Here is a 19,475-nt window from a genome sequence, read left to right as displayed (position 1 = left end):
GCAGAGATGTGGCTCTCAATTCAGACATGGTCTGTACGTGTTGCCATACGGCTCTGGGTGTCTGAGCTCCCACCACTATCTGCAGAGCTGCAGTCAGTGCTGTCGTGGGGCCTGGGTTCATTCAGCCCAGCAGATCTGGGAACAGCAGCAGGGATGAGATCTCCATGTAAAGGGAGATTAGATACCAGGTGTGTCGCAGCACTCTCAAAACTATCAAGCTGCAACAAGGTCTTTCACCACCTCATACCAGCATACTCTTCCTACAGTCCCTCTGCTACCTTCTCCTCATCCCACCTCCTCCAGGGCATGTGTTCTCTCTCCTCTCACTTCTTCCTTGGCTGCTCTCTCTTCATTGGGTCTCAACCACTTAACTTAACCAGCCACACCTGCACCTTACCTACATCGGCCAACCCACCACCCCCGAAGCCAACCCACAGTTGTATATTATCAATGCTAATTAACCCAGCTTCATTCCACTACACACATGTAGGTAGTTGTCTTAGATACTCCAGTCTGCCGTCTGACTCACGCACACACCATTCCCTACAGTTCTGAGAATTCTTGTGGGTTCTCCAATGTCCAATAATGGTTGGATTCACCTCTCAAGCTACCCTGCAAAAGACATCCTTCAATCCACCTGGCCAGATTTGCACCCGAAACTCAAGGCTATGTGATAACTTTAGTGCTCTTGCCCTATGGCAAATAGGGATGAAGTTAACCAGTGGATTAAAAAAAATCGTTGGTGAGCACTGGAAAAAACAGATTAACTTCTGTATGTTTAAGTTTCATACATTTTGGAGACAAGTCTATAAGGAGATCCTTAGGATTGCTGCCATGCTTGGTGGCACAACCCAGTATTGCACATCGGGAAGGAGAAGTCAGGGCTTTGCTCCTGCTCTCTCTCTAGCTGCCCAACATACAAAACATCACGAGCTGCCTAACTTTAATCCATTTGGCTTTGGAAACAGAATTAGGAACCGACAAGACGTCGTGAGCACCATGTGGAGGAAGGGAAAGCTCCATCTAGAGATGAGGCTAGATTTCAGAAGTGGGGTAATTTGTGCTGAGACAAGGAGGTGCATTATTTCATCACTTGGGATCTTAAAAGCTTGGTAAGGTCACTGACACACAGGAGAGGATGTAAAAACTGCTGGAAAAAATTCTTGAGAGTATGTTAGGCAGGAGGTTGGGGTAAAAGACGTTACATCCTCTCACTTTCCCTGGTTTGCAGCATCACTCTTGGCTGGTCTGTCTGTCACCATTGCTTACAGTCGTGGGCAGCCACACTCCAGTGTTTAACAGAACCAGAACTTGGGAAACTGGGTCCTACCCTGGGTCTGTCAGTGAACAAATCGCTTCTGTTTTCTCTGCCTCTGTTTCTCCAGCTATAAAATTCCGGCATTTTTTTTTGTCTGCTTTATGAATTGCTTTGTGATGTGCAGGTCGCAGTCACCCTAAAATACAGGCAAGATTCAGACAGCTGCAAGTATGAATCTGGTGGGTGCTTTCCACCCCAAGCAGCTGGATCAGAAAGCCCCAAACTGAACAGGATCAGCACATGTGTCTTGAGATGGCGGCTGGGCTTCAGTCACAGCCTGGATTTGAATACAAAGGACTAGTACTAAGGAAAGCTAATTGGATTTAACCTGATGAGATATGCTTTAAGTGGGTCTTAACTGTGTTATACTAATAGATGGATGTTAATAGAATTAACTGACTTAATTCAATTGGGAAATGAAACAAACCACACTGAAGCGAGGGTATTTGCACTCTGGAGAAAAATGTCCCCCTGGAGTTCCCTCACTTGTTTACCAGCTCCTTGTCAAGGTGAATGCCACATGGAGATAAGGAGCACTGATGGTGTTTGAGCCTGTCCCCTGGGCTCTGTCTCTCCTGCTCTTTACCCAGATGTCTCCAGCCCCTGGGTGCTGGGAGCCTCATGTTCAACTGTGGGGCTCTGCTGACATCTCCTGGCTGGAAACACCCCGATGGTTCCAAAGGATGAGCTGAATCTGCTTTTTAATTAAGGTGTAGCAGGATCTGCAGTGGCTTTACACTGGGTGGATCTCAGCTCATGGCCAGTGATCAGGCATCCAAGAAGCATGAACCTGTTCTTCAGCCTCATCCTTCCTTTAACTGTACCACAACTATTTCAAGGCCAGACTGGATGTGGCTTTGAGCAACCTGGTCTAGTGGAAAGTGTCCCTGCCCATGGCAGGGGGGTTGGAACAGGATGATCTTCAAGGTCCCTTCCCACTCAACCCATTCTGTGATTCTATTACCACTCCATCCCACCAGCAAGTGGAAACCTAGAAAAAAAAAGACAGAGACCTCTGCCTGCCATAAAGGCCAGGAGACTGGGAGATGCTCACCAGCATTCAGAAAAGGGTGTTAATGGTTTGGTTTCCTTTGTGCCCTTGCCCACGTTGCTGCCACGCTGGAGACATTTGCTCTTTGCTGGACTATGGGTGAGGCCGTTTCTCTTTGAGTCACCAGGTCTGAGATGGTAAATTTGCGATCCCTGGGCACTGCACCCATCCACCCTGGCTCTGGTGTTGGGAAGGATGCTAGGAGAGGGGGAGCCTTTGTTTTTCAGGGTGAAATTCACCTTCAGCTCCCTCTCTCCCATGCCTGACCTCCTGTAAACCGCCCCCCCCCTCCACCGCCCCCATCACAGCATTGCCTCCCTTGGAGAGGTGGTGGGACAGGGACTGTTCCTGTCTGGGAGCATTACCACCATGGAGCATCTCTTCTGCCTCCTTGCAGGAACTACTTCCACCTGCCGTACTTTGAGAAGAAGCCCTGCATCTATATCAAGAGCTGGTGGCAGGACCAGCGCCGCCGATTGTATAATGCCAACATCATGGACAAGATTGCAGACAAGCTGGTCAGGACGTGCTGGGGAGGGAGACATCTTGGGGCATGGGACTGGCCTGAGGCACATCCAGGCTCGCTGTGCATCTCTGCAGCTTCTCATAAAGCAGGGACAACCAGTGCAAGGGCCCACTAACAAACTTGTGCCAGAAAGGGGGAAGTTTCCCAGTGCTAAATGCTCCACAATTTGAATGTCCAAATCCTAGGAGCTCACTGAATTTTCTGTGGGTCAGACGCATGTGTCCCCACCAAAGGGAGCTGGGGTGGGGAGGCTTTGTCCCCCTGGACTGTAGGGGTGAACCACTTGTGTGGCAGAGACTCCTTAATAGTCTCAGCTAACTCCCAAGAAGCCTTTGTGACAGCTCCACATCGGCTGGCTCACAGCAGCATCTGTGAAGGGAGAGCCTGGCAGGTCCAGCCAACACAGTGTGGACCTTGGCCAACTAGTCTCCTGGAGAGTGGTGGAGCCATTTCCATCACCCAGAGCCAGGTCCCTGCAGCCAAATGTGTGCCAGACTTGAGCCCTGAGGCCGGCAGATGTTTCTCACCCAGCCCCCAAAGGACAGCTCTGCGTGGGGGTTGGACGTCAGGGGGACCTTGCCCCACAGTAGGGTTCTGCCCTGGCCCCCCTGCCCCTCACTGCTTCCCCCATTGATGCTGCAGGAGGAAGGGCTCAATGACGTGCAAGAAATGATCAAGACGGAGAAGCCGCATCCGGAGCGCCGGCTCCGAGGGGTCCTGGAGGAGCTGAGCAGTGGGTGCTTGTGAGTAAAAGATGGGCAAAGGTGGCACACTGCAGATCCTTGCTCACTGTGGGGCTATAGGCAAGGTTACAAGGGTGAGCTCACCCTGCCTTACCCTCTGGATGACAGGCAAGCATTTCACCGCATTGACACAATGCCATATCAACCACCTTCTGGTTTGCAGCATAGGTGAAGGGGTGCTTACATCTGCACCCCAAAGACCCCAAACCAGCGGTGGAAGTCTCAGTCCTGTGGCCTCCATGGGCTGGTACCTGATTGGCACCTGCTTCCCATGCATGGCCCTCAACATAGGGTGCAAATGGGCCGCTTGGCCACGATTGCTTTGCAGACTGCGGGGGGACGAGGGTGTTTCCCTCCAGTAACGTGCCCTGCTGCTGGCAGAGATCCAGCCTGCCACAGCCTCTTGGGGACAACCCACAGGCTCCCATGGGATTCATGCTGCTGACCTTTTCCACCAGACGCTTTGTGACGCTGGCTGACAAGGACCAGCACCACTCTTCCCATACAAGGCTGGACCGGGAGAGACTCAAGTCCTGCATGCGGGAGCTGGTAAGTGGGATTCAAGCCAGGCAGGGAGGAAGATTCATAAGCAGGGGCTGGATCTTGTATGGGGGAGCTTTGGTCCATAGGCATGCTGATTTCCCGTCTCTGTGGACTGAGGGTTTGAGGTTCATTTCTGAATAGAGGAGCCCAAGACCACCTGGGTCTTGCGTGGGTCCCAGGTGACGCTTGGGTCCATGGTGCTGCCTCCCCTCCACCACACTCTACTTTGCTTTGGAAACAAATCTGGGAGTACAGAGGGGCTATGGTGCTGTCAGACACCCAAGGAAACTGGGAAGGAATAATTTAGGGGAATCCTGCAGTAGCCTAGCTCCTTGCAGGGGAGTTAGATGTGCCGAAGTTAGATGTACAAAGAGCAGGTGGCTTCTCCAGCTGGCACAGCCAAGGACACCTGCTTCTGTAGCCAACCACATCCTACAGAGTGATGAATTTAACATGTGAAAGGTTCCATATCCCCTTTTCTGAATGGTCAGATGCTGAATTACAGCAGGGTCAGCAGAAAGGGAGAGACTATCCTTAACACTAGGCTTGAAGCCACCCAAGAATGCCCTAAGCACAGGTGACACCTTTCACAGAATCACAGAATGGTCAGGGTTGGAAGGGACCTATGGAGATCGTTTTTGCCCTTGCATTTTCTCCTGGGACATACATCTCAAGATTAATGGGCAGGTGTCAGAAGTACCATTGCCAGGATGCACGTGGTGGGATTAAGACGACTGCCTCCTCACCACCCCTTCCCAAACACTGGGGACCTGCCTGGTGCTGCTCCCTTCTGTGTGCTCCATTCTTCTTTTGCTCACATGATGTCCTGCACTCCCCTTTATCTGCAGGAGAACATGGGGCAACAAGCCACGACTCTGCGGTCGCAAGTGAAGAAGAACACCATGAAAGACAAGCTGAAGCTGGTGCAAAATTTCCTGCAGAAACTCCGGTTCTTGGTGGACGAGGTGAGTTCCTCAGCACTTAGAGACAGTGTTAGCTGGGTCATCTCATGGCAACAGCAGCCTGGGATGGAGACATCTCTGCGAATGCTGTAGGTAGGAGAGGTCCCTGGTAGCACAGATCCTGGGAGTCATTCCAAGCCTACACATTGTCCCATGCCTCCCAGGCTTGCCCGTGCACAGCTGGGTTGGAACAAGTCAGTGCTAAAAGAGATTTAAGAGCCCTTCCCATCCAGTATCAGAGCTTGGTCCTCCTGCAGCTGAGTTGAAAGCATTTCTACCAGCCTCAGCCATGGCAAGGCCATGCCATTCCCTGAGGGGTCAGTCACCAGAAGGTGGCACATGTCCACACAGCATTAAAGTCAGCGGCAGGGAGCCATTTCTGAGCCTGGCTAGGTAGGGGTTTGTTAAACTGGCCCTTCAAATGGCTGTAGGCTAAATCCCTGTCCTTTTGCAGAATTCAGACCATCTGATTTTATTGCCGCAGTGTATTCTTGCTTCACTCCAGCTTATGGGTAAGGGAGAATAGCCCAATATATTAGAGCATTTCCAAAGGGATGCTCTATCTGCAAAATTTTTTTTCCCTTTCTTCAGAAAAAATACACCATTCCGCTGATATTTTTGCAGCTTAGGACTGGGTGAGCCATCGGGGGTCATTTTCCCTCATGGGAACTGTAGCTGTTGCATCCTGTGGCAGGCTCCCAGCCTTGACCACATACCCTTCATTACAAGGCGTTCCTTGGCTGTAACTCACCACAGCAGAACATAATCCAGACTATAAGGTGTGATGGTTCCTGTACAGACAGGGCACTTCTTCCATAGTAAGGAATGAAGGTATGGCCCCTGCCCTACAGTTCCCATGGCCACTGAATGAAGAGAGAAGGAAAATCTTTACTCTTCTAATCCAAATACATATTTTTTTAGCTAGAACAAATTTAAATCCCAGTTTCTTTTCTGCTAGGCTTCACCTTGCTGAGCTTAGCTCTGAGCAGCTTTTCTTAAGCAGACAAGCTTCTGCAGTGGGATGCTCAAAACCATTTCAGTGGCCCTAGTGCAGCAATAGGTACATCCACCTCCTGTGGCATCTGTTGAATTTGCCTTCAGAAGGTCTCCAGCCCCGCCGATGCCTCAGTGGTCAGAGAGAGCTGAGACACCGACAGGGCCCTTTGCTGGTGTTCACAGCCTCAGCACACTATTCCTGACGTCTTCATCTGGATGATGAGCAACAACAAGCGCATTGCCTACGCTCGCATCCCTTCCAAGGATATCCTCTACTCCATTGTGGATGAGGAGATGGGCAAGGACTGCGCCAAAGTGAAAACAGTCTTCCTCAAGGTGCTGATCTGTCTTTCCTGGGAGAACAGCAGCCAAAAGGAGAGAGGTGGAGGAAGGACAGACTGGGAGGATGGGAGATGAAGATGAGTGTGCTGTGTATCCAGTTTTACTGGGGCTTGAATACTAGGCAGAACAGACCCATACTGTACCAGTAGGGATGGAAGTCTGCTTCTAGGAGATGTAAAACACTAGTTTTACCCAGTTGGTAAGTGAGAAATGTCTGGGAAGGAGAGAGATGTTTGATCCAGTTGGCCACAAAAGGCGATGCTGGCTTAGAAAGAGGAAACCAGCATGGTGGGAAGAAGATAATGCATGACCAGAGTAGTGTCACAATTCAAAATGATGAGGGCTGGGTCCCTGGTTTTAAGGGGCAGTGGTAAGAGCAATGCACCAAAGGAGCTGAATGCTGCAGAGGTGGTCTGTAAATCTCTGAGGCCTTCCCTATATCCATGTAAACTCTTCTGTCCTTTCTACCCAGCTACCTGGGAAGAGGGGGTTTGGACCTGCTGGCTGGACAGTTCAGGCCAAGATGGAGATATACTTGTGGCTGGGCCTCAGCAAACAGCGCAAAGACTTCTTGAGTGGCCTGCCCTGTGGCTTTGAGGAGAAGAAGACTGCCAGAGGCCAAAACCTGCCATCCTTCCCACCCATCAGCCTCCTTTACACCAGTAAGAACTACCTGCCTCCAGCAGGTCTGGGAACAAGGCATGGAGAGGGCAGGAGGGAGCCTGGCTGGGCACTACTTGCACCAAGGGCTTTCAGGAGCTAAGGGAAAAATAATTCCATTTGTCCCAGTTTGAGGTTACCCACTGGTCCCATGGGGAGCAGGGGTGTAGGAATTGTGCACTCTCTTCCCTAACCTGTTCGTGGCTGTCATTCCACACACAGTGAGCAGGATGCTAAGGAGGTCCCTATCCATTTTGGACTCATGCTTTGAGTCTATACCCTTCATCAGTGCTGGCCCTGAGCAAAAGCATGCCCCTGAGACCTCGCTCTGCAAGCTGAGCCCCACGGCTGAGCTCCAAGGTTGCATATCAGGTGATCTCACTTCCCCTCTCTCTTGCAGAGAAGCAGGTTTTCCAGCTGCGAGCCCACATGTACCAAGCCAGGAGTTTATTTGCAGCCGACAGCAGTGGCCTTTCAGACCCCTTTGCACGAGTCTTCTTCATCTCCCAAAGCCAATGCACCGAGGTAAAGACCATCCTCTGACCTGGTGGGCTGGGCTCTGGCATTGTGTGTCCCATCAGCTCTCCATCCTGCTCCCCTGCCACAGGTCTTGTGACTGCTAGTGAATCAAGGATTAGGTTGATCATGGGGTCCTGTGGTGGGAAGACAGCTGTGGCATTGGGGCTTGACTGTCTCCAGGAGCCCCTTCCCTAGGAGCACCTTCATGACATGTTCCCCCCGCACCAACACATGGCTACCCCGCATCCCAGTGGCTGCGATTCACCTGCCTGGTTAGGGGAAACTGGAGCAGGTTGAAATGTTTTTTGTGTCTTTCCCTTCCTAGGCTGAGGACTGCCAAGTTTTAGCAAGCTTGGTGGATGCTGGGAGTAATTTCTGTCTGATTGCCAGCTGTTGGGTTTGGTGGTTGGTTTTTTTTTTCCAGAGGAGTCCTTGGGAGATACCCTATGCCTCACTGGTCCAGAAATGTGTGCAGCAGCCCATTAGTGCTGCCAGGCAGCTGAGACCAGCGCCTGGTCTTCTGCCCTTGCACAGGGCCTTTGCTCCTGTCTGGAGCAGTAGGTCTCTCTCCCATTCTTCCAGGTTCTCAATGAGACCCTTTGCCCGACCTGGGACCAGCTGCTGGTCTTTGACAACGTGGAGCTGTATGGAGAAGTTCATGAGATGCGAGATGACCCTCCCATAATTGTCATTGAGATCTATGACCAGGACACAGTGGTAAGATGAATGCCAGCAAAGGAAAATGTTTATAATTTAGATGCTGTGATGACTCCTGAGTTGGAGGCAAGGTGGATAGTACAGAGGATGTGAGAAGCAGCTTTTCTCCTGACCCTTGGAAGATGGTCCCCCCGACATCTCCCATGGCATGAGTGGCCTCTGCTGCTCATTAGGTCTCAGACTCAATATCTTATTTTTGGAGAGTTAAGCAAGAGCTTTTGTGAGTCTGGAGGCAAGAAGATGTTACTTGAGTCTTTCCCTTTAAAAAAGCTGCTCAGCCCTTGCCTCCTTGCTGTCCTAGCCCAGGGCCACCTCCTTCACCTTATTTCATAGACTCATAGAATGGTTTGGATGGGAAGCGACCTTGAAGATCATCTAGTTCCAACCCCTCTGGCATGGGCAGGGACACCTTTCACTAGACCAGGTTGCTACAAGCCTGATCCAACCTGGTCTGGAACACTGCCAGGGATGGGGCATCCTTATTTGAAGAAGCCAGGAGTGAAAGCTGTCACTGAGCTTTGGTGTCTCAGGCCCAGTGGGCTGGTCCTGTTCTGATCACGATGTGGGGCTCACGTTGGGTAAGCAAACCCAAATGTTCTCTTTGCCTGTCCAGGGCAGAGCTGACTTCATGGGCCGCACCTTTGCCAAACCGGTGGTGAAGATGTCAGATGAGCACTACTGTCCCCCGCGCTTCCCCCCGCAGCTGGAGTACTACCAGATCTACCGGGGCAATTCCACAGCAGGTGACCTGCTGGCTGCCTTCGAGCTGCTCCAGGTACCAGCTGGCCAAAGCCACCTCAGACCGAGGGAGGGAAAGGATGGGTTGGAGGTTTGCAAAGCAGCAAGGCTTAACCCATGCTTATGTATCTTAGCTGCTGCAAATAGCAGGTAGCACATACATCCTAGAAAGACTAGAAGGGTTTAGCACAGCTGCTAACCCAGTGAGAAGGAAGCTCCTGCCCAGTTACACTGGTCAGGATGTGTCATGAGTCCCAGGCACCCTGCTGAACAGGACACCCTGCCTAAATCATTATGTTAGCCCAGACTCTATCATCACCAGGATATGGGCGATGCCAATGGAAGTTCTTGAGTTCTTGGAGGTGCCAATTTGAAGGTCTCAGGAAAAAAGGGTGTGAATTCATAGCATCATCTCAGGAATACGGTGAAATTTTAGCCTTTTGGTCTGTGAGGAGGTAGCAGAGAGAAACTCTCCTGCTTTTGTGCCTCCTTTCCCATACACTGAAATTTGTGTTTGTATGGATGTGTCTCAGTGGTCTCCTGGTGTGCAGGGAGTGTGAGATGTCCCAGCTGAAAAAAGAGAGTCCCCAGCAAACTCAGCACTGTGCTGGTGGGTTTGGGTGTGCAAGGGCCAACCTGCCGCAGACGTCTCTAATGTAGCTGGGCACCAGCCAGGAGCAGTGGTCCCAAGGCTGGCATCTGTGCTTGCCGGGAGCAGGCAGTGCCTGGGGAGGTGGACCCTTGGGGACCATGTGCTCCCTCCACCTCTGAGTCCTCCTTTATTTCAAAGGAGACTTTGCTTTACATGCCTGTCTGTCTGCAATGTCCTCAGGTGCCCTATGGTAGTGGCGAGATCAGGGCAGCCTTGCAGGCAGCTGCTGAACCTGCTGTCCCACTCCCCAAGGTGCTTTTCCCATCTCCTTTGTCTGCCAGGGCAGGTGCTCATCCAAACCCTTTCTTCCTCCAGCTTTCCTTGCAATGGGGTGGTTTCTCTAGGAAAAAGCTTACATGGGATATTTGCTCTCCTTCATACCCTGGGTTTGAAATGGGACCTGAAACCTGCTCCTGGGCTGAGCTCTCAGGCCATTTCTGCATCTCTGCGCACTCAGCCCAGGCAGATGCAACTCCCTGCAGGAAGAAAAGGGACAGCCCTGGGGCTGGGGTACGTTGGTGGGCTGAGAAGTTTGCTTTGCTGCTGGGTCTTTCCTGTGCAGCAGCACAGCTCTGCCCAGCACCTTCTGCTCACGTGTGTGCCTTTTCCCAAAGTATCTGCACCGTACAGTCAGCTGGGTGCTCAGCAGCCCTTGTTGTTCCTGCACCCTCTGAGACACCACAGACACAGTGCATGAGGCCAGGGTGTGCCAGTTACAGCCGAGACTGACAAAAAATTGCTTCCCAGCAGCTGAGCACCGGCTCAAAGGAACAGACCCTAATCCACACTGCATCTCTTCCAGATTGGTCCTGGGGGAAAGTCAGACCTGCCCCCAATTGACGGCCCCACAGACATGGACCGGGGCCCCATCCTGCCAGTACCACTGGGGATTCGGCCAGTGCTGAGTAAATACAGAGTGGAGGTAACTGCCTTGGAGCACCAGATGTCAATGTTCAGTGTTGCATGGGGCAGGAGAGGCTGTCCATGGGTGTTTGAAGGCCAGGAGGGATCTCTGAGGCTTGGATGGCTAGCTGGGCACTAAGACCAGGTGTCTGCACTGGAAGGATCTGCCTGTACTGGCTACACAGGGAGCAGGGCTGCAGCAGCCCTAAAAGAACAGGACACTGGATCACTCCTTGCCATCTTAAATGTGAGCACTGTAGCAAGTGGATGGCACTTGGGCTGAGATGTAGTGCAGGGCGCCTTAGAGAGACCCATGTAATTTCCACCCAAAGCTGTCACATAGATCAGGTAGGCTGCATCCCACCAATCTCAGGCATCAAGGATGGGGTGCCTCTCATGTACCTGTAGATATCTAAAGGGTGATACATCCCATCCGGGTCTCTTTCCCTTGGTTGACTTGGTAGAAGCTGGTGATCCAGGCAATACAGTCAGCAATGTTCAGTGCACAATTCACCCATGGCTGTAGGTGTCTCTGCTCAGGTGAGATGCTGCTGACCACATCTCAAGGTCTCTAAAGGGGTCCTAGCTCCTGATCTTCCACACGTTTGCATCTAGTCAAACAAATTGTATTCCTCTGACAGGCAAGGTTAACGCACCCACAGAAAATCAGGAGGTGGAAAAATTTCAGTTTAGGGTAAATTTCGATCTATTTACCCTATAGACTTCCACCCTATAATAGGTGGAAGTCTATTCTCTCAGGAAGGGAGAGGGAAGTTTCCCCAGTGATACTGATACCGTTTTGACAAAACAATGCTGGTGCTGAATCAAGAGCCACTGTGGATGGACCAAGCTGGTCTAGTCCTGCTCTATGGAGTCGCATGGCAGAAAAAGGCTGCAAAGGCAGAAAAGGGAGTGTCAAAGGCAGCAGGCTGGAGATCTTAAGCTGCTGTAGATCAGGTGTGGGGTGGCAGAAAGAGATTGTGCTACAGCCCTGAGTCATGTGGAGGAAGAGAAGATGCCTCAGGGATCCACTACTGCCCAGGCAATGACACTTGCAGTAGGTTCCTTGCTCCTGGAAGATACAGTGAACCAACTCCTTTGATTCCAGCCTGGCTCCAGCCAGGAGCAGTCCCTCTCATATTTATGTTCTTCCTTCTCCTCCTCCTGCCCTAGATCTTGTTTTGGGGGCTCAGAGATCTAAAGAGAGTGAACCTGGCCCAGGTGGACCGGCCCCGTGTGGACATTGAGTGTGCTGGGAAGGGGGTCCAGTCATCCCTTATCCAGAACTACAAGAAAAACCCCAACTTCAGCACTTTGGTCAAGTGGTTTGAAGTGGTGAGTGTTTCCTCTTCCCTCTGAGCCCTCAGCTGAAACCCGTTTTTCTGGAGCCCAAACCATGGCCTCTAGCCCCCTGTTTCAGTTTCCCCACAGCAATGGAGGACGTGTGCACCATCCCAGTTAGTGATGGTCTTTCCCTGAGGATTCCCAAGCCATGCTTTACTGGAGCTGCTCTAGACCTCTTCCTCCAGCATGATCCCTGTTTTAGTCCCTACTGGGCTTTCCAACCACCCAAGCAGATATTCCACAGCCCACACCCAGCCCTTGATAACCAGCACACTTTGCTTCCCAGGACCTCCCAGAAAATGAGCTGCTCCACCCACCACTCAACATCCGGGTGGTGGACTGCCGGGCTTTTGGGCGTTACACCCTGGTGGGGTCCCACGCTGTCAGCTCCCTCCGAAAGTTCATCTACCGCCCACCAGATAAGAAAGCCCAGCAATGGAATATGACAGGTACCAGGCTTGGGCCATGGGGACCTGGCTGGTGTGGGTCATTGGTGGGGTATTGCGCATGGAGGAGGAGATGGGGAGAGGGTTGTAAGGATTATGGGATATTGCCTGCTTGTTGGTTAAGCAAACCATGCTTGTGGGTTTGGGCCAAGGGGGTGAGAAGCTACAAGGTGTGAGGCCATGATTCCCCTTTGGCTTTTTTATGGTCTGTGGGTCTCACTGTGATAACCCCATGCTCCCCCAGATACCTGTAAGACAAGAAAGACTGTTTCACCTCTGACATCTCTGTGGCTTCATGACTGTCTAGACTCCCCAAATGTTCCTCAAGACTGGGAATTGAATTTGCCATGCTTGGTGCCTGCTGCTGCTACTATCTGAGTAAAGACTAGAAAGCTACATACTGAGGCCACCCTCTCAGTCCCAACCACTACCCCATCTATCCACACCCACAGAAAACAACATCACAAACCCACTTGTCCTGCACCCAACACAGCAGCTGAGAGCTTGATGAACCACTGAAATTACTCAGCTCCTCCCAGTCCTTGGTGGAAGTGGAGGCACTCTTGGCTGGGCAGGGACAGGAGATCTGTGGGGGGATTGCCAAGGGCCATCCCTGGTTCCAGCCAGAGGTCTGGACCTGTGGTTGTGTTTGTGCCAGCTGATATTTCCAGGGCAATCACCTTCTCTGCCTCTTCTGCAGGTGAAAAACCCCAATCTTTTCTCATCATCTGCTTTCCTTTGCTATGGAAGGGGTTTTTAACCATGCCATAAGGGTCTGTGCTCATTTCCACTGTCGCTTTTCTCTGAACAAGGTGGTCACATCTTGCTCCTGCATGAACCCTGGAGGATCTCACCTGAGCTCTCAGTTTCTCCTTTACACGATCCTTCTCTCTTGTTCTTTCTCTTTCTCTGTCCTCTGTCCAGCTAAGCACCTCAATGGCTATCTGGCAATGACCAACAGGGCCCATCGCTCTCGCCCCACAGGGGAGATTGTTGTCAATATGGAACCTGAAGTTCCCATCAAGAAGATGGAGACGATGGTGAAGCTGGATGCTGTGAGTATCCATATGTCTGCATCGCTTTAGCATCTCTTTCCTTGCTGAATTGCCAGTCTCTGAGGGCTTCCACCCAGACAGAGGCTGCCTTGTCCTGCTGAACATGGAGATGGGCTGATGCCTGAAATGAAGGGCCTTGGGTCATTGTCAGTGCTACAAACTGGCCTCTTTCTGTCCTGGCTGAAATTAGCTGGTGCTTGCTGCCCAGACAAGGACTGTCCTGGGCTATGCAAATTAGACAGCTTTACATTTTCCTTCAAAAACAGTCATATGGGAATTAGCACAACCCTATCCCTGTCTGTGACCAATGCAGACACAAGTGACCCATCAGAAGTTCCCCATCTGCATAGCTGCAGTGATCCTGCCCTTTGGAAGCACTGCACGCTATGCAGTCCCTGCAAGCAGCCAGGGTCACACACATTTCCCCAGTACTTTTTCCTTTTTACAATAGATTTGAGATATTCAGATGGCTACGTCAGCTCTTTGAAATGCCTGTTCACCTCTCTGAAATGCCCATCTAGCAGCCCAGATGGCTGGTTAGTGCTGTGTCGCTGCACAGCCGCTGTACAGCAAGTCTGAGCTGTACGGGACATGGCAGATGTGCATAGCATGGAGCTGATCCAGGCACACAGAGTCAGTCTGAGGCAGCCAAAGCTCTTTAGACCGGTTGTGCTGGCCCTGAAAACTTGGCACTGTATGCACTGGGCAGGCAATGTGTCCCGGAGGCAATGGGCTTTGTTCACACACTGAATGTGCCTGCGCCCATTTTCTTGCCCAGAACAGGAATTTCAGCTCCTCCTCATACCCTTCTGCTCCAGAGCTTCCACAAAAAAGAAACAGATTTCTTTTTGCAGGAGGCCCTCTGCAGCAATGTGCGCACACAACCCCCAGACAAGCAGCACATGTGCGTACATGTGCCTACAGGCATGTTGTAGGCTCCAGATATGCATGGCCCCTCGCATGTGCGCATTAACAGAAAGGCTACGGCACATACAAAGCCTCACAAGCACTCGTGGACAGATACATACACACCCTAACAAGGTGCTTTCACATATGGACCTATACGTAGAGTTCCTGGTATGGGCTGTATCATGTACATCTGCTCACACAGCTTCATTCTGCGGGAGCTACAGGATACGTGTTCATACGTCTGGAATGCCCCAGCATCCACATGCTTCTTGAAATCAACCCCAGTAGGTTTCAGACTGTCCTAGGTAGACAAGAAGAGCTCCAAGAGAGCAGAGAGATGTTATCCATGCTGAAGGTCAAAGTATCTTTCCAGACCCAGTCCCTCGCTGTCTGGGACTGTGGTTCATGGGGGATATGTCAGAGAGACATATCCCCCATGGAGATGGGTTTGGTGTGTCAGAGCTTTCCCAGCCAGGGCTCTTCATTCAAGGTGTTTGGTTCCTTCATCGCTGGGGAGCTTTCTGTGACTTCTAACACATGCATGTGCCAGTGTGCATTTGTACTCGGCCGAGGCTGCGCTGCTAACCTGCTCTCCCTCTCCCTGTTCCCTTCCGCCCCGGGTGACAGAACTCCGATGCAGTGGTGAAGGTGGATGTGGTAAGTGATGGATCTGCTCTTCATCCCTGCTCCTAACCCCTCCACTCCCTATCCCACCCTTTTGTGTGGTTTTCAATGGACCGTGCATCCTCACCAACCCCAAGATAGGCAGGGTCCTACTCCCCATCATCCTGAAGCAGAGACAGAACAGTGCTGTCTCACCAGCAGATATGGCAATGGCCTGGTTCCTGCAGACTGGGAAGCTCTTCTGGGCCAGCACTTTTCAGCCCAGCTGTCCCAGGAGGAGCAGAACAGACAGCACCCCGTGGGCGAGATGCAGATTATTCCCACCACAACCAGATATCAATTGCAAATGACTTTATTGTACCAAGAAGAAGACCCAGGGTACTTCACTGGGAAGAGGGAGGACTGTTACCAAGTACAATCCAGGTGCTGTAGCCTGGGAAATGCATGGATGAAAGGGATGATGGAAAGGAGATGTCTCAGGACTCTGATGCTGCATCTCTCTAGAGCCTTGGGTGTTCGGCTCTGGGGCCCCCAAATAAGAAGAACATGGACCTGCTGGAGTGGGGCCAGAGGAGGCCAGGGAGATGCTCAGGGGCTGGAGCAGCTCTGCTGTGGAGACAGGCTGGGAGAGCTGGGGTGGCTCAGTCTGGGGAGGAGAAGGCTGCGGGGAGACCTTAGAGCACCTGCCAGTGCCTAAAGGGGCCGGCAAGAAAGCTGGGGAGGGGCTTTGGGCAAGGGCAGGTGGCGATGGGACACGGGGGAATGGCTTTACCTGAGAGAGGGGAGATGGAGATGAGAGATGAGGAAGAAATTCTTCCCTGTGAGGGCAGCGAGGCGCTGGCCCAGGCTGCCCAGAGCAGCTGTGGGTGCCCCATCCCTGGCAGGGCTCAAGGCCAGGCTGGACGGGGCTGGGGGCAGCCTGGGCTGGTGGAAGGGGTCCCTGCCCGTGGCAGGGGGTGTGGGAGCTGCATGGTCTTTAAGGTCCCTTCCAACCTAACCCGTTCTGTGATCTTGCTTTGCTGCTCTGTGCCTCAATGTCTGGCTGTAAAAGGGGGACAGTGCTAATGAGGCCACCCACTCTGGAGGGTTCTGCTTTCTTGGACGCTTCACCCACCACCTTTGTGCTTGAAGAGACATTTGACTTTCATCTGCTCTCTCTTCTTCTCTGTCTTTGCTTCCTTTGTCCCAGCAGTCTGAGGAAGAGAAGGAGAAAAAGAAAAAGAAGAAGAAAGGAGGAGAAGATGAGGGACTAGAAGAGGAGGAGGTGGACGAGAGTATGCTGGACTGGTGGTCCAAGTATTTTGCTTCAATTGAGACGATGAAGGAGGTGGGTGCAGAGCAGAGGAGGGATGATGTAGTAGGGAAAAGGAAAATGTTTCCTGCCTGTGAGGTCTCATCTATTTCCAGCTACTTCCAAAGGCTTGGGGCTGTGCTGCTTTCTGTGCTAACCTTGCCTGACTGTTGGCAAAAGTTTTTTTCTTTACCTGGAAGAACCAAGCAGGATTCCTCTTCCTTGAGTACACTCCAGGTGGACTTTGTGGCTGGTTTGTACTGGGATACAGGTATTTAACAGCATCAGTGCTGTAGGCTGCGCTGAGCAACTTTGATTTCTCCAGCACTGCCAGAACCTCGCTCGCAGCTGAGATGGGAAGAGAGAGCTGTCACCCTGAGTTAGGCATTTCCAGTGAGCAGAGACCTCAGCACAACACCCCCCTCCTCTTCCCTTTGTTTCTCCCCCAGCAACTCCGGCAGCAGGAAGCAGCTGCAGCAGAAGCGGAGGAGAAGGAGGAAGTGGACATTGCAGAGGGTAAGCAGGATGCGAACGGGAGGGGAGCATGGCAGAGAAAGGTGGGACCAGGACAATTTTCAGTGCTTGGGCATCCCTTTCAGAGCCTGCTGCTGCTGTCCTGCCAAACCGGGTGCTCGCAGCATGTTGTATATCCCCATGCAGAAAAAATTCCTGTGAATGCAGGCCTGGTGTGGGCTGCATTGGGTTAACATGCTAATGCCAGCTGACCTCAAACCAGAGCATGGTATTCTGGCAGCCTCTGACCCATCTCTGCTGGCAGGAAGACCACATGCAAGTAATGCAGACTACTGACCAGGATCTGTGTTATTGTCAGAGGACATCATGGTTGGGTTTTAGGTAGTCCTGTGAGGAGCAGGGAGTTGGACTCGATGATCCTGATGTGTCCCTTCCAACTTGAGATGTTCTATGATTCTATGACATTCTTGTGCAATCACAAGTCAGTATGTCATTAAAAGTCCTGTCGCTTTGGCCGTGCAGGACTGTGTGCTTGAAGTCCATTGAGCACACAAGTAACAGAAACTTGTAGATCACCTTCATAGGGTTTTCCATCCTCATTGTGCAAGAGACTTTAAATTATTATTTTTTTAATTTTGCTCCAGTTTTACAAAGGAGGATTGAACCAGATAAAAGGTCTGGGATTTATCTAATCTGACTGCTTTTACCTGCATGTAGGGGTCTCCTGGCCTGCTGTTCTACCACAGGCACTGAAGAAAAATAGGCATTTTTAGGGCAAGTTCTCTGACCTACTTTCAACACTGTTACGATAAGATGAATTGTGCCCTAAATGCATTTTTCTCTGACAGAAGTCAGGGGTCTGTAGCTCAGATGGGGTGTTGCAGATATCTAAAGTTGGGCAAGATGGATTTTGTACCACAAGTGATGTGGGCCAAGAATACCGGTGAGTTGGGACATGTTGGTCAAGGGTGACTTTGTCCATATGCAGCCTAGAGGCTCCTTGCCAGTCCCACCAGCGGGGCTTAGACAGGTTTCCCTGAGGACTTTCACCTCTGTTCTCCATATGTTCCATGTCCCCATGACAGCACATTGCTGTCATGCCTGGGCAATGCAAAATCCATCAGCTGAGAAAAATACAGAACCTAGTTTCTTTTGGAAGACTAGTCTTCGTATGATGAGAAAGATGAGTCCAGATCTTTCTAAGCTTGGAGACAGCTCTAAGTAGCTTCTCCCTAACCTTGCTGTCATGACAGGGCTGCTGAGAGTGTCTTTCGTCCCCCCACAATGTTTTCTTTCTGTCTTCTCAGAAGGATCCATTTCCCCTTGACACTCCTATTCCTTCCTCCTTTTCCTCTTCCGCAATAAGTCTTCATCATCTGTCTGTCCCCATCTGCATTGCCCAGCAGTTATGAAAGCTGGCAGAGGCAGTGAGGGAGGGGGATTGTAGAGGGGTGGGAGAAGTTTTCTTTGAACATCCCACCATGATGAGGGACTGGAGCATCTCCCTGGTGAGGAAAGGCTGCGGGAGCTGGGGCTGTTCAGCCTGGGCAGGAGAAGGCTGAGAGGGGACCTGAGCGATGCACACAGGTACCTTAAGGGCCAGTGTCAGGGGGCCGGGGCCGGGCTCTTGTCAGCGGTGCCCAGCGACAGGACAAGGGGCAACGGGCACAAACTGCAGCACAGGGAGCTCCGTGGGGAGAGCAGGAAAAACTTCTTTCCCTTGAGGGTGCCGGAGCACGGGGACAGGCTGCCCAGAGAGGCTGTGCAGTCTCCTTCTCTGGGGACATCCAGAGCCCACCTGGACACGATCCTGCGCAGCTGCTGTAGGAGAGCCTGCTTGAGCAGGGGGTGGGCTGGGTGGTCCCAGGGGTCCCTGCCCAGCCCAACCACTCTGTGATGCTGTGGTCCTGTGCCTTTCCGGGCAGCCTGTTCCCAATGTAGTTGAAGTCCATGCCTGGCAGTTGCTCTGAACAGAGACCCAAACAACCTGTCGTTGCAGCTGGTCATGAGCAACACCTCTTTCAGTGCAGCAGCTTGTACTCTGGTGCTGAGCATCATGAACTGTCCCTTCTGCAATACCTCGGCTGGGGTTTTTTTCTACAGGCTGCATACAGCAGGAAAAGCCTCCAGTGGATGGAAGAAAAGGAGATGCTGTAGGCAGGATCAGGTTTTCTGACTGCTGTTGAAGCTACCCAGAGCCTACCACTCTGTCCATGTTCTGTAGTCCTCCAAATGCCTCCTGCTCAGGTCAGCTCTGGAAGTTCCCTGTGCAGAGACCTCTGGGCTCCTGAAGATGCTGTGACCTGGGCAGCACTGGGCAGAGTCAAGAAAAGACAGGAGAGGGCTGGGATGCAAGTTGCAGACAGTAGCAGCTGCCAGCTTTCATGCTTCTCCTGTTTGAAGGACCTTGATCAAGTTCCCCCTCCCTGTTCCCTCCACCCCTCCTCACCCTCATTTCCATCTCCTCCCTCCCCACCGCTTCCCCTTGGATTCAGAAATCAAACTTGATGACTCTCCCATGAAAGGCTTCAAGGGTCAAGTGAAGAACAAGGAGAAGTCCAAGACACCCAAAGATGATAAGAAAAAGAAGCAACCGTCAGCCCCTGAGCTTCCCGAGAAGAAGAAGAAGCAGAAAATTGATGAACTGAAGGTACGTGTGTCA

At 51.8% G+C, this 19,475-nt stretch overlaps 1 protein-coding gene across 14 annotated transcripts in view; it reads left to right on the top strand.

The window, feature by feature from the left end:
- Positions 1-19,475, top strand: part of OTOF (otoferlin) — a 115,928-nt gene that overhangs the window by 83,188 nt on the left and 13,265 nt on the right. For 3 of the 14 annotated variants that reach the window (XM_037392724.1, XM_037392734.1, XM_037392739.1), the window contains 17 exons: positions 2,767-2,887; positions 3,538-3,638; positions 4,097-4,187; positions 5,030-5,146; positions 6,323-6,475; positions 6,954-7,143; positions 7,542-7,666; positions 8,243-8,377; positions 8,991-9,152; positions 10,570-10,689; positions 11,844-12,005; positions 12,301-12,463; positions 13,385-13,515; positions 15,052-15,081; positions 16,238-16,375; positions 16,789-16,855; positions 19,309-19,463. In XM_037392724.1, the coding sequence (XP_037248621.1) occupies positions 2,767-2,887; positions 3,538-3,638; positions 4,097-4,187; positions 5,030-5,146; positions 6,323-6,475; positions 6,954-7,143; positions 7,542-7,666; positions 8,243-8,377; positions 8,991-9,152; positions 10,570-10,689; positions 11,844-12,005; positions 12,301-12,463; positions 13,385-13,515; positions 15,052-15,081; positions 16,238-16,375; positions 16,789-16,855; positions 19,309-19,463 (2,161 nt within the window). The remainder of the gene's footprint in view (positions 1-2,766; positions 2,888-3,537; positions 3,639-4,096; positions 4,188-5,029; positions 5,147-6,322; positions 6,476-6,953; positions 7,144-7,541; positions 7,667-8,242; positions 8,378-8,990; positions 9,153-10,569; positions 10,690-11,843; positions 12,006-12,300; positions 12,464-13,384; positions 13,516-15,051; positions 15,082-16,237; positions 16,376-16,788; positions 16,856-19,308; positions 19,464-19,475) is intronic. The other 11 variants (XM_037392728.1, XM_037392735.1, XM_037392732.1 and 8 more) reach the window with 8 other exon arrangements.

This window comes from Falco rusticolus, chromosome 6 (genome assembly GCF_015220075.1).
Source record: "Falco rusticolus isolate bFalRus1 chromosome 6, bFalRus1.pri, whole genome shotgun sequence".
Taxonomy (NCBI): Eukaryota; Metazoa; Chordata; class Aves; order Falconiformes; family Falconidae; genus Falco; species Falco rusticolus.
The sequence above is the reverse complement of the archived record's forward strand: the minus strand, read 5'-3'. Positions and strand labels throughout refer to the sequence as shown.